Raw genomic sequence first — 21,323 nt, 5'->3', positions numbered from 1 at the left:
ACCAACTTTATTTATATTTATACTGTCAAGAATGAAGTTCAGATATCCTGGTAATGCTGATCAGGGTTAGCTGGAAACTTCTCTTTTAGTACAGAGATAATTCCGGTCTTGCAGTTTTCTTCTGCTCAAACTCATTATATAAAACTTTGTGCTAAAATCTTCATTTAAAAAAGAAATACATCTTCTTTCCATTATGCCCATTCCTTTATGTTTTGATGGAGGTTTTGGTGTTATTTTTTGGTATGCGAGGTATCTGGATATCTGATGCTTTTGTATCTTATATGAAATCCTTTCTTGCTGATTGTATCATCAGTGTGAAAATGAATTAAAACTGTATCACCAATTGAATAGATCTCTTCTGGTGGCTGAAGACAAAAACAAACAAAACAAATAAACAAACAACAAGAATGAATTATTTTTTCTTCAATGTAATTCACGTTTGGGAATTTTTTTGGTATATAATTTAAACCTCCCAACAACATTGAAAAGTGGATAAGAGTGACTTTATTTTACAGATGAGAAAACTTGAGTTTCAGAGAACAGATGACATGCTCAAGATCACAAGGCTGATCAGTGATATAACTGAGCTTTGAACATAATTAAGTCTATTTCCAAGTTCTGGAACTTGGTGTTTTTCCCCAAAATTTTAAGCCAATTTCCTTTGATTTACAAGTAATGAAAGTGAGGTTCACAGAGGATAAAGGGACATTAAATCTATTTCAGAAGGTGCTCTGAGGCAGAGCCACTTCCAGAATCCAAATCCATTCCTTCTTGTTTTAATAATCTAAGTACCAAGAATAATTTTTGTTTCATTTCAGTAGCTATTTGGACAGGATTTCAATATTATTTAAGAAATAGTCACTGGTAGACATTTGAAAAATGGGACTAATATCTTCAGAACAAAATATGTATTCAGAAGAACATTTGATATTAATGCAGTGAATCCTGGGGGAAAAGCATTGAGAAAACCTTAAGCTTTCCTGTTTCTTATTTCTCATGTAGACACCCTCTGACCTATGTTTGGTACTCCGTCCTGTGCCCACTGCAATGGAGCAACATTCAACAGTACTGGCTAAACCCCCACACCAATGGTAGATACTGCCACTTAAATATATTGTTGAGAGAGGAATGCCAATGATGTGCATATTCTTTTTGCTTTATGCTTTAATTTATGAAGCTTACAAAATTGTCAAAGGTGTGTGTTTAGGCATATTGCTTTTAGATAATTAAACATTTAAATATTTATTGCACAATAAAAACATGAATTTAAAAAGTTAGGATGTGGACAGTAACAAGAAGTTATAGCTATTGAATTCATCTGTCTTGTTTGATATTATTGAGCAAATTCATTAGAGATGGAGAAGTAAGGGAAGAAGAGGCATGTTATAACTTGTCAAGCCATTTTGTAAAAGCACTGCTGATTTGCATATGTTACACATATCAATCACCAATTTATAGGCATTTTTATCATGTCTATGGTATCCTGCTGGTACTGTATTTACCCCTGATCCACAGAATCGACCAAGCCCCACCGCTGTTGAATCGAGACCATCAAAGAGCTCAACATAGTCATAGCCACAGTCAGCTTCTTCTTCCACTTCAAAAATCTGGAAGGATAACTCGAGTCGAGAGCCCCGTTCTGACACTAACAGCCATTCACAGTCAACTTGTGCTGGGTAGTTGTTATCACCAAACTGAGCATGTGAGTACAGATCTCTGGGTTTTGATTCCACTTTCAGTCTGCCACCACACTCTGCCCAGGAAAGAAAAATGAAATAAGTGAGCTCAATGAGCTTTAACAATTGAAATTTCTCTTTTAATATAGTCTAACCACTCTCTAACTTCTGTATTCATTTCCACCATCAGTTATGTTCCCCATATTTGAAGATTCAGATGGCATAGTGGGTACTGTTATAGGCCCTAAAGAGACTGCTGGGTTGGAATTTCAGCTCCATACCTACTAGCTCAGTGACTTTGGAAAAGTGACAACACTTCTCTGATCCATAGGGTAAAGTGGTCAAGAGTAAAGTGCAGATGATAATAATAGTACCAATCTTAGTGGGTTTTGAGGATTTAATTAACACACAAAAATCACTTAAAATAGTACCTGCCATATAGTAACTCTCAATGCATTTTTTTATTGTTATATCTCATGTTGTTTTCAGTCTTAAATAACTGTTTTCATGGAAAAAAGGTCAGTGTCTTAATTTGAGTTTAATCTTAATAATTTAAGAACCCAGAATCCAAAGGAATAAGAAATAACTTAAAGATCAACAAAATATATAAAACTCCTATATGTGTATATGTGTCACATAGAACTCTCTGCATAGAATATACAGACCAGTATTACTTTATTTAGGTAGAAATATTTATCTAACTTGGTTGGGAAAAGCATACACACATCATTAATTGTAGTTATTTTTGTAGTTCCAGAACCTTGTCAGTTATATTTTGTGTTTTTAATAAACAAAGGAATTTTAAATGCTCTTTTTACGGCTTTTTCAGAGAGATATTAATAAATATAGGCTTTACCAGTTACTACTTTTGTCATTAGAGGTAAATATACCAAAGAAATATATAAGCCTGCATAAAATTTACAGTTAGTGTAATTTAGAGAATAAAAGTTTTCAAAATTTTCTCAGGAACTCTTTGTAGTCTGAGCTCCCAGATTTTACAATGACTAAAGAATAAATTGTAGAGGAAGTCTACAATGTCTCCTCCAACCAAGTACACATACAAACATATGGTTGGGGGTAGGGAGAAAAAGAAAGGGATATGAAAAGTGTCAGGAGAAAGTAGAGTTTCTTTCTGCCCTTATTTGCCAATGACTGAGAGGTTCCTGGGAAACAGTAATTTCAGTACTAAAACCAGGAAAGTCCCAAGAAAACTGGTATGAGTTGGGAGGGAACAAAAACAAAAATCCAATGTGGAAAGATTTGGACAGCTAAGCCTCTGGTTATCAAAACACAATTGTAACCCTGGTGTGGTCATCTGTGACCAGATTGTCCTTGGCAGCACCCAGTGAACGTGAATTAGGACAGCTAAAATTCTTAGATTTTTCAGATTTGTATATGATTTACCCACATTGTGGTTTGGTGATTTTAAGTAACAAAATATTTCTGAATTCCCAGGATGGAACTCCATCTAGATGTGTCTGAATACAAGTAGGCTCAACCAAAACTATGGGCATTGTCACAGACAACTGCACATTCAGAGACCTTTGTGTGACTAACATATGAAAGAACTTCCAACTAGGGTTTCAATCATGAGAATGGCTTCCCCATCATGTTAAATGATGTCCCTTTGTCTTCCAGATGGTAGGTGGGGTGTCTTGCACAATCTATTGATGTAAGTGCCACAATTACAAATGTAAACATGTGAAGAAACACATGTGCTTAGAACCACTCTGGAAAGCTGCAAATCTGATCAGTCTTGGGAATCATCTCTTAAGTGTCACAGACTGGAAGCCAAGCATCCTTCCTTTCCCACCACGGTGCTTCTCTTACCCCAGAAATTCCAAGAATTATTGTCCTCTCCCTGTGACAGAACTCCACAGCTAAATGGCCTGGGTACAAATCTGAACTCTATGCTTCATCAGCTGTGGGATTTTGTCCCCCACTTCATTCCTAAAGTGGGGATCATACATAGTACTCAAATGATAGGGTCTAGATGAAGAGTGATGGGCTAATATATGTAAAATCATTGAAGGATACCTTGCACATAGGAAAAGCCAGATAAGTATACACAATCATCATTTTGTTATTATTTTCTAGTCAGAATATCTAAATGCCATCATCTATACTCCTAGGGATCCACTCAGGCATGAAAAGAAAAGCCAGAAAAATTGAAAAACAATTTAAAGCACTATTAATCTGTTTTCAGAAAGGAAGGATTATATTTTTGAAGGCCAGTAAAATATTTTGTGAAAGTATTTCTGAATTCAATATATAAATGTATAAACCAGTGTAATCTCATTTACAGATATTTAAAAAATTCGACTTATTCTCAAAGTTTGATATAATTGAGTGTTTTGTTTTGTTTACAACTGTCGGCACTTGTATTACTTTTATTCCACAATCCAGGAAGGGGCGGACTGTGGGAGAGGCACTGGCTTCTGCATGCCTACTTCAGAGAAACAAAGTAGCAAAACAAATCAGGATCCAGAGGAGACAATTCTCTGTCAACCCCAGATCAGAACAGAAATCAAGAAGGAAATGAAGTATTTAAACAAAAAGAGATTTCACAAAGCCTTTTTGAATCTGAAATGTGAGGCATCATTATTTGATTTTATTGAAAACTTCTAGAAAATGACAATACTCAAAACAAATGACTTAAACTACAATTAAGAGTGACTTAAAATGTTTCAGAAAAAGTGGCCCTCATTTTAATTTGGAAAGACTTCTGTTCATTTCCTGGTAAAGTGTTAAATCCTTGTGAGGGCCTGTAATTTGAGCAATAAATGCTTTTAGTAGGCACTATAATTTAATTAAGTTCTATCAAAATAATTTCTAAGGAGCCTAATAATATATTATTTGATTTTTAAATTAGGATGATGCTTTTTGCTGCAGAATAAAGTCCTACCTGACATGCCATGTTTTAAAATATTTTCTCTCCACACTCCCCCTCTTTTTCTGTATTATAGCCTTATCCTCTGAGAGAATATATAGGTTATTTTTTTTTTACTGTAAGAACTTTTTTCTTCAATAATTTATCTAAGGCTGGCATAACACTATTTGTTACCTGATTAAAATAAATTTGGACTTAGAATTTGGACCTACCTTTAGAGGAAAATGGGACTTTTTCCAATAAAGTCCATTTCCCATTGATTTGGATAGTATTACTTGTAAAAAAAATAGCCATAAAGCAATATTAATATTTCTTTTCACCTAATTTCAAAATTCATAGTATTAGAAGCTTTCGTTGTGGATAAAATTAAAATTGTATATAGAAATATAAATTTACTCAAGCAAATTAAAATGTATACTTCAGGGCCCCTTAATAAAAGTTACATGTATTCTAGAAAACATTAAATAATGAATAAATGCTTTATACATTTAGCAGAAATTGACAGGTGGTACTGGACTTGGCTGTCTTGTTGGTAAAAACTGACTGAAAATCATAAGTTTAACTTATCAGACTATAGCTGTCAAAAGGCAGGAATTCCTTCTGTTTTCTCATAAGTTCCCACAAAATTCCTAACTTTTTGCTATGAATTACTAATACTTTACAGTGTCTATTCAAAGCAGGTACCAAATAAATATTTCATGAAAGACTGTGGAATAAACTTGTTAAAGAGAAAGCTTTCAAAAGAAATAAATAGTAAGCAGTACATAAGAATATTTCAGCATGTGTGGCTACTTGAAAGTAACAGTGTAAATAAAATCTACCCAGAGAATTCAAAGACAGCTGGTTAAGTGAGAGCAAAAATTTACACTTGAAATAGACAAGCAAACAAACAAACAGGTAATGCCAAAAATTTTGAAGAGCACAGCTGAGCAGGAGTTGGGAGGCTAGGACTCTAATTCTAACTGTTACTTTTTGTGCTACTTCGGTTTCATTTGAATCTTAGTCTCAAAATCCTCATTTCTGAGATGACAGGACCGAATCATGTTTTGCCTACAAAATATGATTGGGGCTGCTCACGTGGGTATTTGAATGGATTTGAACTGAACAGGGAGAAAAAATGAGCCTATTCATTTGGATAGTTGGAACAGAAGATTTGATTAAGACAAATAAGGAAGCATTCAGTCTCTACCTATTGTTTCAATTAACAGTGATCCAGTTTTGTATTGGTTTTCTTCCTAATCCAAAATGTTTATGTTAAGAGAAAATATACCATAGTAGAAAGTACATGAGCATTGGAAACAGAATTAGGATAAAATCCAGGCTTTGATATAATTTTAGAAGTCTTTGCAAATTAATTAATCCTTCAGATTTTAAATTTCTTTATCTGAAGATAAAGATAATAATTAATACATCATATAGCTCTTTTGAGAACTCAATGTATGTAATTTATATTAAGTATATGTATGTGCCTGAAATATCGAGTGCATGCTATATATACAATTGGATTTCAATATATGATCTCTATGAGAAGATAATTAGGTCCTACCAGTGGATTCTAAATGGTAATACAAACACTGAAATAGGATCCAGAGGAGAGGCTGTGCAAATTAAGGAGTCATGGAGTTATATAGCTGCAAGAAAACTTGAGATTTAAGGTAAAGGTAAAGATAAAAAGAGAAACTATAAAAGTAGGTTTTTATGAAACTAAGACAGGGGAATTTATAGGTAAGTAATTTAAAAATAGTGTATCAGCTATTTCAAGAATTTTGATATATTTTTACACTCCATTCTTGGAACCTGTGACAGCCAGGATTTTTTTTTTTTTTTTAATATTTATTTATTTATTTATTTATTTATTTATTTATTTATTTATTTATTTATTTATTTATTTATTTATTTATTTATTTATTTATTTATTTATGGCTGTGTTGGGTCTTCGTTTCTGTGCGAGGGCTTTCTCTAGTGTGGCAAGTGGGGGCCACTCTTCATCGCGGTGCGCGGGCCTCTCATTATCGCAGCCTCTCTTGTTGCGGAGCACAGGCTCCAGACGCGCAGGCTCAGTAATTGTGGCTCACGGGCCTAGTTGCTCTGCGGCATGTGGGATCTTCCCAGGCCAGGGCTCGAACCCGTGTCCCCTGCATTGGCAGGCAGATTCTCAACCACTGCGCCACCAGGGAAGCCCAGCCAGGATTATTTTAAAAATTGTGCTATTAACTCTGTGCTTCAGAAAAATATTGATCAAGTCATAGGATTCCAATTTTTCCATTTCTTCAATGTGTGACAAGTTATCAGGAAAATATTTAAAGAACAAACGTCAAGTGTATAAAAAAATCCTTCATTAGTATGAAATTTTTAATCCATGAAAGATTTTTCTCAAACCAGAATATTTATATTAATCATGAGAAATAATTACTTTGTATTATTTATGAGTCCAGTCATTACTAGCATGGATCAGACAATATCCACTTTCTCACAAATAGACTTCAATATAAATCTAATGCTCATACTAGAATATACTAGAGTGGAAAATAATATTGGACAATGGAATAAAGTTATGATTTCTAAAATGAAAGGAAAGTAAAAGGAGAAAACAATAATCAGGAAACCATGACAAAAATTACTGCACTAAAATTGTTTCATTGATGAATTTGTAGCCTATTATACTGCATTTTACACCAAGATAGATTTGTGTCTCAATAGTTTTGGCATTAGAACTGCCACTAGGTGTCACTATAAGCTAAATGATTTCAGTAAATATGAATGATTTTTTTTTTAACTGAATAAAAAATGGATATTTACTGGACATTTATGGAATATATTATAAATTTGCTCCAAATTATAAAAAAGTTATTTGACATTTTTGCTTAAAATTTTCCATATTTTTCTAAATTATATTTTATTTCTTAAAGACTTCCATTACAGCTGGAATCTGTAAGAGTCAAATTAGGGATTAGGATTAGGGAAAAGATTGTGTTGCCTACCAAATAAAAGGGAAAAAAATAAGGCTCTGTAAAACAGAGAGTTAAATTCCAAATTTGGCTTACAAAAATATATTAATGTGAAAGTTAGCTAAACAAGTAGGATTTTAGCAAAAACAAAATTTTTGAATTCCAAGCTATAGATTTCTATCTGTTAAATATAACATATAAATCAAACTGCTAAAGTTAACATGGAATACACCATATAAATATTTAGAGATAGTTCTTCTTGATCATACCACACTGAACATGAATCAGATCAAACTATTGTGTTTCTTTTAATTAGTTCAACAGCTACAAAGATATTTAGTTAAGATGCTATGTGGTTCTCAAATATTTCACACAGTGCTTCAGTGAGACTTCTGATTCATTTATAATCCTGTTATAGATCCCCTGCACACACTAGAAGAGAAACTTGGATCTTACTCAGAAAAGAGAAGCATCCCCTAATTTACTGACCTGTAGAATGTGTGGCTTGAAAGCCTTTTCTTTGAACAGATGCATCAGAAACAAACCGAACAAACATTTTATTTCCAGTAGCCACAAGGGGCTCTGGTATCTTGTTCCCACACAGTCGTCCAAGAATCGGTGATTTTTCCGTTTCTCCATCAAATACTTCCAAGTGATCATAAGCACATTCTTGATGCTGCTCAATCTCAAACTCACTAAAGACCTATTAAAAAAGAAAGAAAGAAAGGGGAAAAAAATAAAAAAGCCACATATCACTCAAAATAGGTTCTTTTCTTTGGAGCAGAAATACAGAACAATAATATGTCCAGGCCATGCAAATGATTCAATCCATCTAGCACATCATTGAAAGGGGTGTGAAATCAATAGAATATAAAGTCTCTAGGAAGACTTTATAATGAGGAAAACAATGTAATAACTTCACATGAAATTCTATTGTACTATTTGACTATTGCAACTAATTCTACTATTGCAATTAAGTCTACTCCAGAATTTAGACAGATTATAATAACAAATGATATTTTATTCTGAATTTAATTCTGAATTTATTCTTAATGCATCAGAAAATTTTAAACAATTGTATTTAAAAAATGATTCCTTCTGGTGTTAATGATCATAAAGTACTGAACATCATCATACCATTGAGCACTTAAACTAAAAAGAAAACCCCATAAAATAATTAAACAAGTAATTATTTTCACAATAATTAAATGTAGTAAATCTTAATAGAATACATAACACAAAGGGATTTTTCATTATACATTTCTTTATTTAGATCTTACAACCCATATTATTAGAAAACACTAATATGACTTTAGGCTAGATTATTTTTAATTAACTTTTCAGAGAGATGGTACACTTATTTTAATATTTTCATCTCAGAACTGCTCACATTGTATCAGTCTCTTTAATTCTCTTAGTTTAAATCTTAGCTAGATTTTATTTCCACATTAAGCATTATCATTTTATTATCTTGTCCCTTGTGAATGTATCTTGTCCCTTGTGAATGTGACTTTGAATGGCCTTATCCTTTAGCCAGTGCCTGTATTTTCAGTAAAAGTACCTCTACAGATGTTCATATGAGGGGGCTGCATATGGAAGCTTGGCTGGTGGCCAGGAAGGTAGATTAGGCTTGCTTGGATGTTCCAGAAACACACAGTTATTCTCTCCAGAGCTTAAAATGAAAGTTCAATTTTATTCCTTTTGAATGAAACTCCTTAAATGCATTAGAATTTCTTACTAGAACTTACTGTTATTCACTCTTTTTGGTCTTTCTAAAACCTGGATTATGAACCTTAAAATCATATAATGAAATAAATGCAGGATTTCTGGAGTAAATCATATATTTTACAGAGCAGAGCAATACAACACAAGGTGGCATTGAACTAGTGGGCTGGGGGCATGCTGACACCTGGTCTGGAGTCAATTGGCTCCAGCTTTTTATCAGATTACTAATGGAATCAGACTGACTCTATAAGAGTCAGATTAGGCAAAGCTTTTGTAGCTGACACATTCTCAACGATGCAAATAACTCTCATTCATTAAAGTACTGTTGAATTTTCTTCTTGGAATAAGTAGCAGCTTGTTAGGTCAGCTGCAAAGATTGGGTGGTCCTTTTGGTCCTTTTCCAGAAGTCAGCTTAACCAAATGCTCCACCACACACAAGCAAAATGTGACAAATTCACATGCTGAGATCTCATAAATCGGCCCTGTAATATCATAGAGACATCCACGTAGAGACCCCTCCATATATAGTGACTTTGCCTTAATATAAAATATTTCTAGGCCATAGAATGGTATTATAGGAGTCCATGGGAAAATAGAAAATCTTTAAAAATGGTTTTTAGAATCCCCAAAGATAACGTGAGATACACAATTTAGTACTTTATTCTATTACACATTCTGAGCCATGAGTCTCTATGTCTAAATGATGCAGAATGCGAAAATTTCCAGCCACCAGAAACCAATGGCACAGAAAAGTCTCCCTAGAAGACACTTAGATTCCCAAAAAAGATTCCCCCAAAGTCCTTCAACTTTACAATGGAGACAGAACAGAAAAGCTGATGTGTGGAGCTGTAAGAAACTCTGATTTCTACTGAAACACTGCCTTCTTTCTTGGGGACTTTTAAATATTTTTCTTAAGCGTTTATACTCAGACTTTACAGACAGTTTGGTATTCAAACATTTAAACCTTATTCACTCCATGATTATATTTCTATGATTTTAAGGTTCATAATCCAGGTTTTAGAAAGACCAAAAAGAGTGAATAACAGTAAGTTCTAGTAAGAAATTCTAATGCATTTAAGGAGTTTCATTCAAAAGGAATAAAATTGAACTTTCATTTTAAGCTCTGGAGAGAATAACTGTGTGTTTCTGGAACATCCAAGCAAGCCTAATCTACCTTCCTGGCCACCAGCCAAGCTTCCATATGCAGCCCCCTCATATGAACATCTGTAGAGGTACTTTTACTGAAAATACAGGCACTGGCTAAAGGATAAGGCCATTCAAAGTCACATTCACAAGGGACAAGATACATTCACAAGGGACAAGATAATAAAATGATAATGCTTAATGTGGAAATAAAATCTAGCTAAGATTTAAACTAAGAGAATTAAAGAGACTGATACAATGTGAGCAGTTCTGAGATGAAATTCAGAGCTCTCGAGTTCTAGCCATCCTTTGCCTTTTCCTCCCTTCGGTGAGAACTATCATTTGGTTTCCCACAAGATGTTGGAAGGATTAGAGGCCACTGGAAAAAAAAGGCACAGTGGAATATAAACCCCAGTCTTCTGATTCAAAAGACTTTTCTTTCCCATGAATACTCTATAACAGTGATCAAATATACTTATAATGGATTGATGGTGGAGAATTATATAACACTTGTGGGTGTTTTGTTTTCCAAATATCCCATATATGAAGCTGTAAATCACAACTATATAACTTAGCAAAGCTTTAGGATATGATAAATAAAATAAAAATGACATAAGTGTATTAGCCTATTGTGTGCTTCTATGCCTAGAACTTTATTTCTGTTTCATTTGTTTTATTTTGTTTTTAATGAAGTGTAATTCAGAATATGAAAAAAGTACCAGAAATTTAATGATCAGTTGAGCCTCCCAGAACCAAGACAGGGTGAAGCCAGGAATGATAGAACTTTATCCCTTTATTCATTCAGAACTTTATCCCTCTTCTAGTAGGAAGACTTTTTCCAAGTATCTCTCAACCAAGGTTTCTTTTACTTTAAAACTGTTATCATGCATTTAGCATCTCATGATTAAACACACACACACACACAAATACACACTCTAAAAACAAGGCAAATATATTAGTTTCCTATTGCTGCTTTAGCAAATTAACATACTTAGTGACTCAATACAACACACTTTTCTGGGGACTAGGACAAGGTCATCTTTGGGGAATGGGGAGCATTATTCTGCCTACCATAGAAAGTAAGGCCAAATATTTTCACCCTCTGATTCTCAGGGGAAATGAGGACAAACACTTATAACTGCATCATTTCAAACTCTTTTATCCATAACTTTATTAGCTTAGTCAAGAAACTAAGTCCCATAGAGGAAATCTGGCTTGAAGCCTGCTTTTTTGTAATTAAACTTTTACTAGAACACAACCATGTCCATTCATTTGTGCATTGACTGGCCTCACCTAGCAGCAGACAGGCTGCCTAAAGACCTCCTGAGCCCACAGCCCTCTGGACACAGCCCTGCCCAGCAGATGGCCAGGACCCAGCTCTACCCACCAGTGAGAAGGCATCAGCTTCAGAATCCCCTGGGCCCTGGTGCTGCCCTCCAGGAAGCCTGGCCTAGCCTCTGGATCAGCCTCACCCACCAGGGAGCAGAAAACAGATGCAAGAAAACCACAATCCCATAACCTGTGGACCTAACCTGCCTACAGCAGGCCAGACCCTGCCCTGGGACCAGCTGGGCCCTGACCCTGCCCAGTAGCAGGCCAACACAAACTCCAGAACACCCCAGACCCAGTACCCACCTGTGTTTCAGGAACTGCCCCCACCCCTCCCACTAGTGATCTTATATCAGCTCTGGGACTCCTGGGCCCTGTAACCAGACTCCAGAACCTGATTCTGCTTGCCAGTAGTCCAGCACTAACACCAGGACCTGGTTTCACCCACCAGTGTGTGGGCAACAGCCCCGGAGTCTTATGGACCCTAACTCTTCCCATTAGTGAGCCAGCACTAGCCTTGGGGCCCCCCGGGGTTCTGCAGCTAGCTGCCTTGTGACCAGGCCCCACCAACCAGCAGCTGGCAGCCTCCACACAAGGCAGGTCCAAGCAACCAACCAGACCAGGGGCCAACCAAGCCTAACAGTCCACCCACATAGTCAGCCTGCCACAACTGAAGAACCGATGCAGGCCTAATAAGGAGAACTCCTAGAGCATATAGCTTGGGTGACAAGAAGGGAGCACACTGCTGGGACACATAGGACATCTGCAAAAGGCCCCTTCTCCAAGATGAGGAAGCGTAACCAACCTACTAGATACATAAAAATAAAAATAAAAACAGCAACTTAGGCAAAATGAAGTGGCAGAGGAACATGTTCCAGACGAAGGAACAAAATAAAAACCCCAGAAGAACTAAATGAAGTGGAGCTAGGCAATCTACCTGAGAAAGGTTCAAGGTAGTGATTGTAAAGATAATCAAAGAACTTGGGAGGAGAATGATGCACAAAACGAGAAGTTAGAAGGTTTAAACAAGGAGTTAGAACAACCAAACAGAGATGAAAAATATTATAACTGAAATGAAAAATACACTAGAAGGAATCAAGTGTAGGCTAAATAATAGAGAAACAGATCAGCAAGCTGGAAGACAGAGTAGTGGAAATCACTGATGATGGACAGAGAAAAGAAAAAAGAATGAAAAGAAATGAGGACAGTTTAAGAGACCACTGGAACAACATCAAGTGCACTAATATTTGCATTACAGTCCCAGATGGAGAAGAGAAAGGGGCTGATAATGAATTTTAAGACATAATAGCTGAAAACTTCCCTAACATGGGAAACTTAACAGTCATCCAAGTCCAGGAAGTGCAGAGTCACATATAGGATTAACCCAAGGAGGAACACACCAAACACTCCAAAACACATTGTAATTAAAATGACAAGAAGGGGATCTTGAGAAGATGGCAGAAGAGTAAGACATGGAGATCACCTTCCTCCCCACAAGATACATCAGAAATATATCTACACGTGGAACTGCTCCTACAGAACACCTACTGAACGCTGGCAGAAGACCTCAGACCTCCCAAAAGGCAAGAAACTCCCCAGGTACCTGGGTAGGGCAAAAGAAAAAAGAAAAAACAGAGACAAAAGAATAGGGGCGGGACCTGCACCAGTGGGAGGGAGCTGTGAAGGAGGAAAGGTTTCCACACACTAGGAAGCACTTTCACAGGCGGAGACTGTGGGTGGCGGAGGGGGGAGCTTCATGACCGCGGAGGAGAGTGCAGCAACAGGGGTGCGGAGGGCAAAGCGGAGAGATTCCCGCACGGAGGATGGGTGCTGACCAGCACTCACCAGCCCGAGAGGTTTGTCTGCTCACCTGCTGGGGCGGGCGTGGGCTGGGAGCTGAGGCTCCAGCTTCGGTCGGATTGCAGGGAGAGGACTGGGGTTGGCTGCGTGAACACAGCCTGAAGGGGGCTAGTGCGCCACGGCTAGCCAGGAGGGAGTCCGGAAAAAGTCTGGAGCTGCTGAAGAGACAAGAGACTTTATCTTCCCTCTTTGTTTCCTGGTGCGCGAGGAGAGGGGATTCAGAGCGCTGCTTAAAGGAGCTCCAGAGATGGGCGTGAGCCGCGGCTATCAGCCTGGACCCCAGAGACGGGCATGAGATGCTAAGGCTGATGCTGCCGCCACCAAGAAGCCTGTGTGCGAGCACAGGTCATTATCCACACCTCCCCTCCCGGGAGCCTATGAAGCCCACCACTGCCAGGGTCCCGTGATCCAAGGACAACTTCCCCAGGAGAATGCACAGTGCGCCTCAGCCTGGTGCAACGTCACGCCGGCCTCTGCCACCGCAGGCTCGCCCCACATCCGTACCCCTCCCTCCCCCTGGCCTGAGTGAGCCAGAGCCCCTGAATCAGCTGCTCCTTTAACCCCATCCTGTCTGAGTGAAGAACAGACGCCCTCAGGTGACCTACACGCAGAGGCGGGTCCAAATCCAAAGCTGAGCCCCGGGAGCTGTGCGAACAAAGAAGAGAAAGGGAAATCTCTCCCAGCAGCCTCAGAAGCAGCGGATTAAAGCTCCACAATCAACTTGATGTACCTGCATCTGTGGAATACCTGAATAGACAACGAATCATCCCAAATTGAGGAGGTGGACTTTGGAAGCAAGATAAATTATTTTTTCTCCTTTTCCTCTTTTTGTGAGTGTGTATGTGTATGCTTCTGTGTGAGATTTTGTCTGTATAGTTTTGCTTTCACTATTTGTCCTAGGATTCTGTCTGTCTGTTCTTTTTTCTTTTCTTTTCTTTTTTTTTTACTTTTTAAAATTTTTTTCATAATTATTCTTTATTTTTTATTTTAATAACTTTATTTTATTTTATCTCACTTTATTTTATTTTATCCTCTTTCTTTCTTTCTTTCTATTTTTTCTCCCTTTTATTCTGAGCCTTGTGAATGAAAGGCTCTTGGTGCTCAAGCCAGGAGTTGGTGCTGTCCTTCTGAGGTGGGAGAGCCAACTTCAGGACACTGGTCCACAAGAGACCTCCCAGATCCACGTAATATCAAATGGCGAAACTCTCCTAGAGATCTCTATCTCAACACAAAGGCCCAGCTTCACTCAACGACCAGCAAGCTACAGTGCTGGACACCCTATGCCAAACAACTAGCAAAACAGGAACACAGCCCCATCCATTAGCAGAGAGGCTGCCTAAAATCATAATAAGGCCAGAGACACCTCAAAACACACCACCAGACGTGAACCTGCCCACCAGAAAGACAAGATCCAGCCTCATCCACCAGAACACAGGCACTAGTTCCCTCCACCAGGAAGCCTACACAACCCACTGAACCAACCTTAGCCACTGGAGACAGACACCAAAAACAACGGAAACTACGAACATGTAGCCTGTGAAAAGGAGACCCCAAACACAGTAAGATAGGCAAAATGAGAAGACAGAAAAACACAGAGCAGGTGAAGGAGCAAGGTAAAAACCCATCAGACCTAACAAATGAAGAGGAAATAGGCAGTCTACCTGAAAAAGAATTCAGAATAATGATAGTAAAGATGATCCAAAATCTTGGAAATAGAATAGACAAAATGCAAGAAACATTTAACAGGGACCTAGAAGAACTAAAGAGGAAACAAGCAATGATGAACAACACAATAAATGAAATTAAAAATACTCTAGAAGGGATCAATAGCAGAATAACTGAGGCAGAAGAACGGATAAGTGACCTGGAAGATAAAATGGTGGAAATAACTACTGCAGAGCAGGATAAAGAAAAAAGAATGAAAAGAACTGAGGACAGTCTCAGAGACCTCTGGGACAACATTAAACGCACCAACATTCGAATTATAGGGGTCCCAGAAGAAGAAGAGAAAAAGAAAGGGACTGAGAAAATATTTGAAGAGATTATAGTTGAAAACTTCCCTAATATGGGAAAGGAAATAGTTAATCAAGTCCAGAAAGCACAGAGAGTCCCATACAGGATAAATCCAAGGAGAAACACACCAAGACACATATTAATCAAACTGTCAAAAATTAAATATAAAGAAAACATATTAAAAGCAGCAAGGGAAAAACAACAAATAACACACAAGGGAATCCCCATAAGGTTAACAGCTGATCTTTCAGCAGAAACTCTGCAAGCCAGAAGGGAGTGGCAGGATATACTTAAAGTGATGAAGGAGAAAAACCTACAACCAAGATTAATCTACCCAGCAAGGATCTCATTCAGATTTGATGGAGAAATTAAAACCTTTACAGACAAGCAAAAGCTGAGAGTTCAGCACCACCAAACCAGCTTTACAACAAATGCTAAAGGAACTTCTCTAGGCAAGAAACACAAGAGAAGGAAAACACCTACAATAACAAACCCAAAACATTTAAGAAAATGGGAATAGGAACATACATATCGATAATTACCTTAAATGTAAATGGATTAAATGCTCCCACCAAAAGACACAGACTGGCTGAATGGATACAAAAACAAGACCCGTATATATGCTGTCTACAAGAGACCCACTTCAGACCTAGAGACACATACAGACTGAAAGTGAGGGGATGGAAAAAGATATTCCATGCAAATGGAAATCAAAAGAAAGCTGGAGTAGCAACTCTCATATCAGACAAAATAGACTTTAAAATAAAGACTATTACAAGAGACAAAGAAGGACACTATATAATGATCAAGGGATCGATCCAAGAGGAAGGTATAACAATTGTAAATATTTATGCACCCAACATAGGAGCACCTCAATACATAAGGCAAATACTAACAGCCATAAAAGGGGAAATCGACAGCAACACAATCATAGTAGGGGACTTTAACACCCCACTTTCACCAATGGACAGATCATCCAAAATGAAAATAAATAAGGAAACACAAGCTTTAAATGATACATTAAACAAGATGGACTTAATTGATATTTATAGGACATTCCACCCAAAAACAACAGAATACACATTTTTCTCAAGTGCTCATGGAACATTCTCCAGGATAGATCATATCTTGGGTCACAAATCATGCCTTGGTAAATTTAAGAAAATTGAAATCGTATCAAGTATCTTTTCCAACCACAACGCTATGAGACTAGATATCAATTACAGGAAAAGATCTGTAAAAAATACAAACACATGGAGGCTACACAATACACTACTTAATAACGAAGTGATCACTGAAGAAATCAAAGGGGAAATCAAAAAATACCTAGAAACAAATGACAATGGAGACATGACGACCCAAAACCTATGGGATGCAGCAAAAGCAGTGCTAAGAGGGAAGTTTATAGCAATACAAGCCTACCTCAAGAAACAGGAAACATCTCGAATAAACAACCTAACCTTGCACCTGAAGCAATTAGAGAAAGAAGAACAAAAAAACCCCAAAGCTAGCAGAAGGAAAGAAATCATAAAGATTATATCAGAAATAAATGAAAAAGAAATGAAGGAAACAATAGCAAAAATCAATGAAACTAAAAGCTGGTTCTTTGAGAAGATAAACAAAATTGATAAACCATTAGCCAGACTCATCAAGAGAAAAAGGGAGAAGACTCAAATTAATAGAATTAGAAATGAAAAAGGAGAAGTAACCACTGACACTGCAGAAATACAAACGATCATGAGAGATTACTACAAGCAACTCTATGCCAATAAAATGGACAACCTGGAAGAAATGGACAGATTCTTAGAAATGCACAACCTGCCGAGACTGAACCAGGAAGAAATAGAAAATATGAACAGACCAATCACAAGCACTGATATTGAAACTGTGATTAAAAATCTTCCAACACACAAAAGCCCAGGACCAGATGGCTTCACAGGCGAATTCTATCAAACATTTAGAGAAGAGCTAACACCTATCCTTCTCAAACTCTTCCAAAATATTGCAGAGGAAGGAACACTCCCAAACTCATTCTATGTGGCCACCATCACCCTGATACCAAAACCAGACAAAGATGTCACAAAGAAAGAAAACTACAGGCCAATATCACTGATGAACATAGATGCAAAAATCCTCAACAAAATACTAGCAAACAGAATCCAACAGCACATTAAAAGGATCATACACCATGATCAAGTGGGGTTTATCCCAGGAAGGCAAGGATTCTTCAATATACGCAAATCAATCAACGTGATACACCATATTAACAAATTGAAGGAGAAAAACCATATGATCATCTCAATAGATGCAGAAAAAGCTTTCGACAAAATTCAACACCCATTTATGATAAAAGCCCTGCAGAAAGTAGACATAGAGGGAACTTTCCTCAACATAATAAAGGCCATATATGACAAACCCACAGCCAATATTGTCCTCAATGGTGAAAAACTGAAACCATTTCCACTAAGATCAGGAACAAGACAAGGTTGCCCACTCTCACCATTATTATTCAACATAGTTTTGGAAGTGTTAGCCACAGCAGTCAGAGAAGAAAAAGAAATAAAAGGAATCCAAATCAGAAAAGAAGAAGTAAAGCTGTCACTGTTTGCAGATGACATGATACTATACATAGAGAATCCTAAAGATGCTACCAGAAAACTACTAGAGCTAATCAATGAATTTGGTAAAGTAGCAGGATACAAAATTAATGCACAGAGATCTCTTGCATTTCTATACACTAATGATGAAAAATCTGAAAGTGAAATTAAGAAAACACTCCCGTTTACCATTGCAACAAAAAGAATAAAATATCTAGGAATAAACGTACCTAAGGAGACAAAAGACCTGTATGCAAAAAATTATAAGACACTGATGAAAGAAATTAAAGATGATACAAATAGATGGAGAAATATACCATGTTCTTGGATTGGAAGAATCAACATTGTGAAAATGACTCTACTACCCAAAGCAATCTACATATTCAATGCAATCCCTATCAAACTACCACTGGCATTTTTCACAGAACTAGAACAAAAAATTTCACAATTTGTATGGAAACACAGAAGACCCCGAATAGCCAAAGCAATCTTGAGAACGAAAAATGGAGCTGGAGGAATCAGGCTCCCTGACTTCAGACTATATTACAAAGCTACAGTAATCAAGACAGTTTGGTACTGGCACCAAAACAGAAATATAGATCAATAGAACAGGATAGAAAGCCCAGAGATAAACCCACACACATATGGTCACCTTATCTTTGATAAAGGAGGCAAGCATATACAGTGGAGAAAAGACAGCCTCTTCAATAAGTGGTGCTGGGAAAATTGGACAGGTACATGTAAAAGTATGAAATTAGAACACTCCCTGACATCATACACAAAAATAAACTCAAAATGGATTAAAGACCTAAGTGTAAGGCCAGACACTATAAAACTCTTAGAGGAAAACATAGGCAGAACACTCTATGACATAAATCACAGCAAGATTCTTTTTGACCCAGCTCCTAGAGAAATGGAAATAAAAACACAAATAAACAAATGGGACCTAATGAAACTTAAAAGCTTTTGCACAGCAAAGGAAACCATAAACATGACCAAAAGCAAGCCTCAGAATGGGAGAAAATATTTCCAAATGAAGCAACTGACAAAGGATTAATCTCCAAGATTTACAAGCAGCTCATGCAGCTCAATAACAAAAAAACAAACAACCCAATCCAAAAATGGGCAGAAGACCTAAATAGACATTTCTCCAAAGAAGATATACAGATTGCCAACAGACACATGAAAGAATGCTCAACATCATTAATCATTAGAGAAATGCAAACAAAACTACAATGAGATATCATCTCACACCAGTCAGATTGGCCATCATCAAAAAATCTAGAAACAATAAATGCTGGAGAGGGTGTGGAGGAAAGGGAACACTCTTGCACTGTTGGTGGGAATGTAAATTGATACAGCCACTATGGAGAATAGTATGGAGGTTCCTTAAAAAACTAGAAATAGAACTACCATATGACCCAGCAATCCCACTAGTGGGCATATACCCTGAGAAAACCATAGTTCAAAAAGAGTCATGTACCAAAATGTTCATTGCAGCTCTATTTACAATAGCCAGGACATGGAAGCAACCTAAGTGTCCATCATCGGATGAATGGATAAAGAAGATGTGGCACGTATATACAATGGAATATTACTCAGCCATAAAAAGAAATGAAATGGAGGTATTTGTAATGAGGTGGATGGAGTTAGAGTTTGTCATACAGAGTGAAGCAAGTCAGAAAGAGAAAAACAAATACAGTATGCTAACACATATATATGGAATCTAAGGAAAAAAAAAAAAGGGCCATGAAGTACCTAGTGGCAAGACGGGAATAAAGACACAGACCTACTAGAGAATGGACTTGACGATAGGGGGAGGGGGAAGGGTGAGATGTGACAGGGTGAGAGAGTGTCATGGACATATATACACTACCAAATGTACAATAGCTAGCTAGTGGGAAGCAGCTGCATAGCACAGGGAGATCAGCTCGGTGCTTTGTGACCACCTAGAGGGGTGGGATGGGGAGGGTGGGAGGGAGGGAGATGCAAGAGGGAAGAGATATGGGAACATATGTATATGTATAACTGATTCACTTTGTTATAAAGCAGAAACGAACACACCATTGTAAAGCAATTATACTTCAATAAAGATGTTTAAAAAAAAATCTAGAAACAATAAATGCTGGAGAGGGTGTGGAGAAAAGGGAACCCTCTTGCACTGTTGGTGGGAATGTAAATTGATACAGCCACTATGGAGAATAGTATGGACGTTCCTTAAAAAACTAAAAATAGAATTACCATATGACCCAGCAATCCCACTACTGGGCATATACCCTGAGAAAACCATAATTCAAAAAGAGTCATGTACCAAAATATTCATTGCAGCTGTATTTAGAATAGCCAGGACATGGAAGCCACCTAAGCGTCCATCAACAGATGAATGGATAAAGAAGATGTAGCACATATATTCAATGGAATATTACCCAGCCATAAAAAGAAACGAAATTGAGTTATTTGTCATGAGGTGGATGGACCTAGAGTCTGTCATACAGAGTGAAGTAAGTCAGAAAGAGAAAAACAAATACAGTATGCTAACACGTATATATGGAATTTAAGAGAAAAAAAAAAAGGTCATGAAGAACCTAGTGGTAAGACGGGAATAAAGACACAGACCTACTAGAGAATGGACTTGAGGATATGGGGAGGGGGAAGGGTACGCTGTGACAAAGTGAGAGATTGGCTTGGACATATATACACTACCAAACTTAATGTAGATAGCCAGTGTGAAGCAGCCTCATAGCACAGGGAGATCAGCTTGGTGGTTTGTGACCACCTAGAGGTGGGGGATAGGGAGGGTGGGAGGGAGGGAGATGTAAGAAGGAAGAGATATGGGAACATATGTATATGTATAACTGATTCACTTTGTTATCAATCAGAAACTAACACACCACTGTAAAGCAATTATACTCCAGTAAAGATGGTAAACAAAAAAAACGTGACACAAAGGTAAAGAGAGAATATTAAAAGTAGCAAGGGAAAAGCAACAAATAACATACAAGGGAACTTCCATAAGACTATCAGCTGATTTTTTTCAGCAGAAACTCTGCAGGCCAGAAGGGAGTGGCATAATATTTTTAAAATGATGAAAGAGAAAAATTTCCACCCAAGAATACTCTACCCAGCCAGGTTCTTGTTCAGA

The 21,323-nt window shown here is 37.3% G+C and overlaps 1 protein-coding gene across 2 annotated transcripts in view; it reads right to left on the bottom strand.

The window, feature by feature from the left end:
- Positions 1–223: 223 nt before the first annotated feature.
- TLL1 (tolloid like 1) overlaps positions 224–21,323 on the bottom strand; it is a 232,296-nt gene continuing 211,196 nt past the window's right edge. Inside the window, exons 19-21 of one of the 2 annotated variants that reach the window (XM_061191578.1) lie at positions 8,004–8,217; positions 1,503–1,753; positions 224–365 (exon numbers count right to left, since the gene is read on the bottom strand). In XM_061191578.1, coding sequence (XP_061047561.1) covers positions 231–365; positions 1,503–1,753; positions 8,004–8,217 — 600 coding nt within the window. In that variant the 3' untranslated portion in view covers positions 224–230. Of the gene's footprint in view, positions 366–1,349; positions 1,754–8,003; positions 8,218–21,323 lie in introns of those variants that run through there. The other variant, XM_061191577.1, reaches the window with a different exon arrangement.

This window comes from Eubalaena glacialis, chromosome 5, assembly GCF_028564815.1.
Source record: "Eubalaena glacialis isolate mEubGla1 chromosome 5, mEubGla1.1.hap2.+ XY, whole genome shotgun sequence".
Classification (NCBI taxonomy): domain Eukaryota; kingdom Metazoa; phylum Chordata; class Mammalia; order Artiodactyla; family Balaenidae; genus Eubalaena; species Eubalaena glacialis.
Note: the sequence above shows the minus strand (reverse complement) of the source record. Positions and strands in the feature narration are given on the sequence as shown.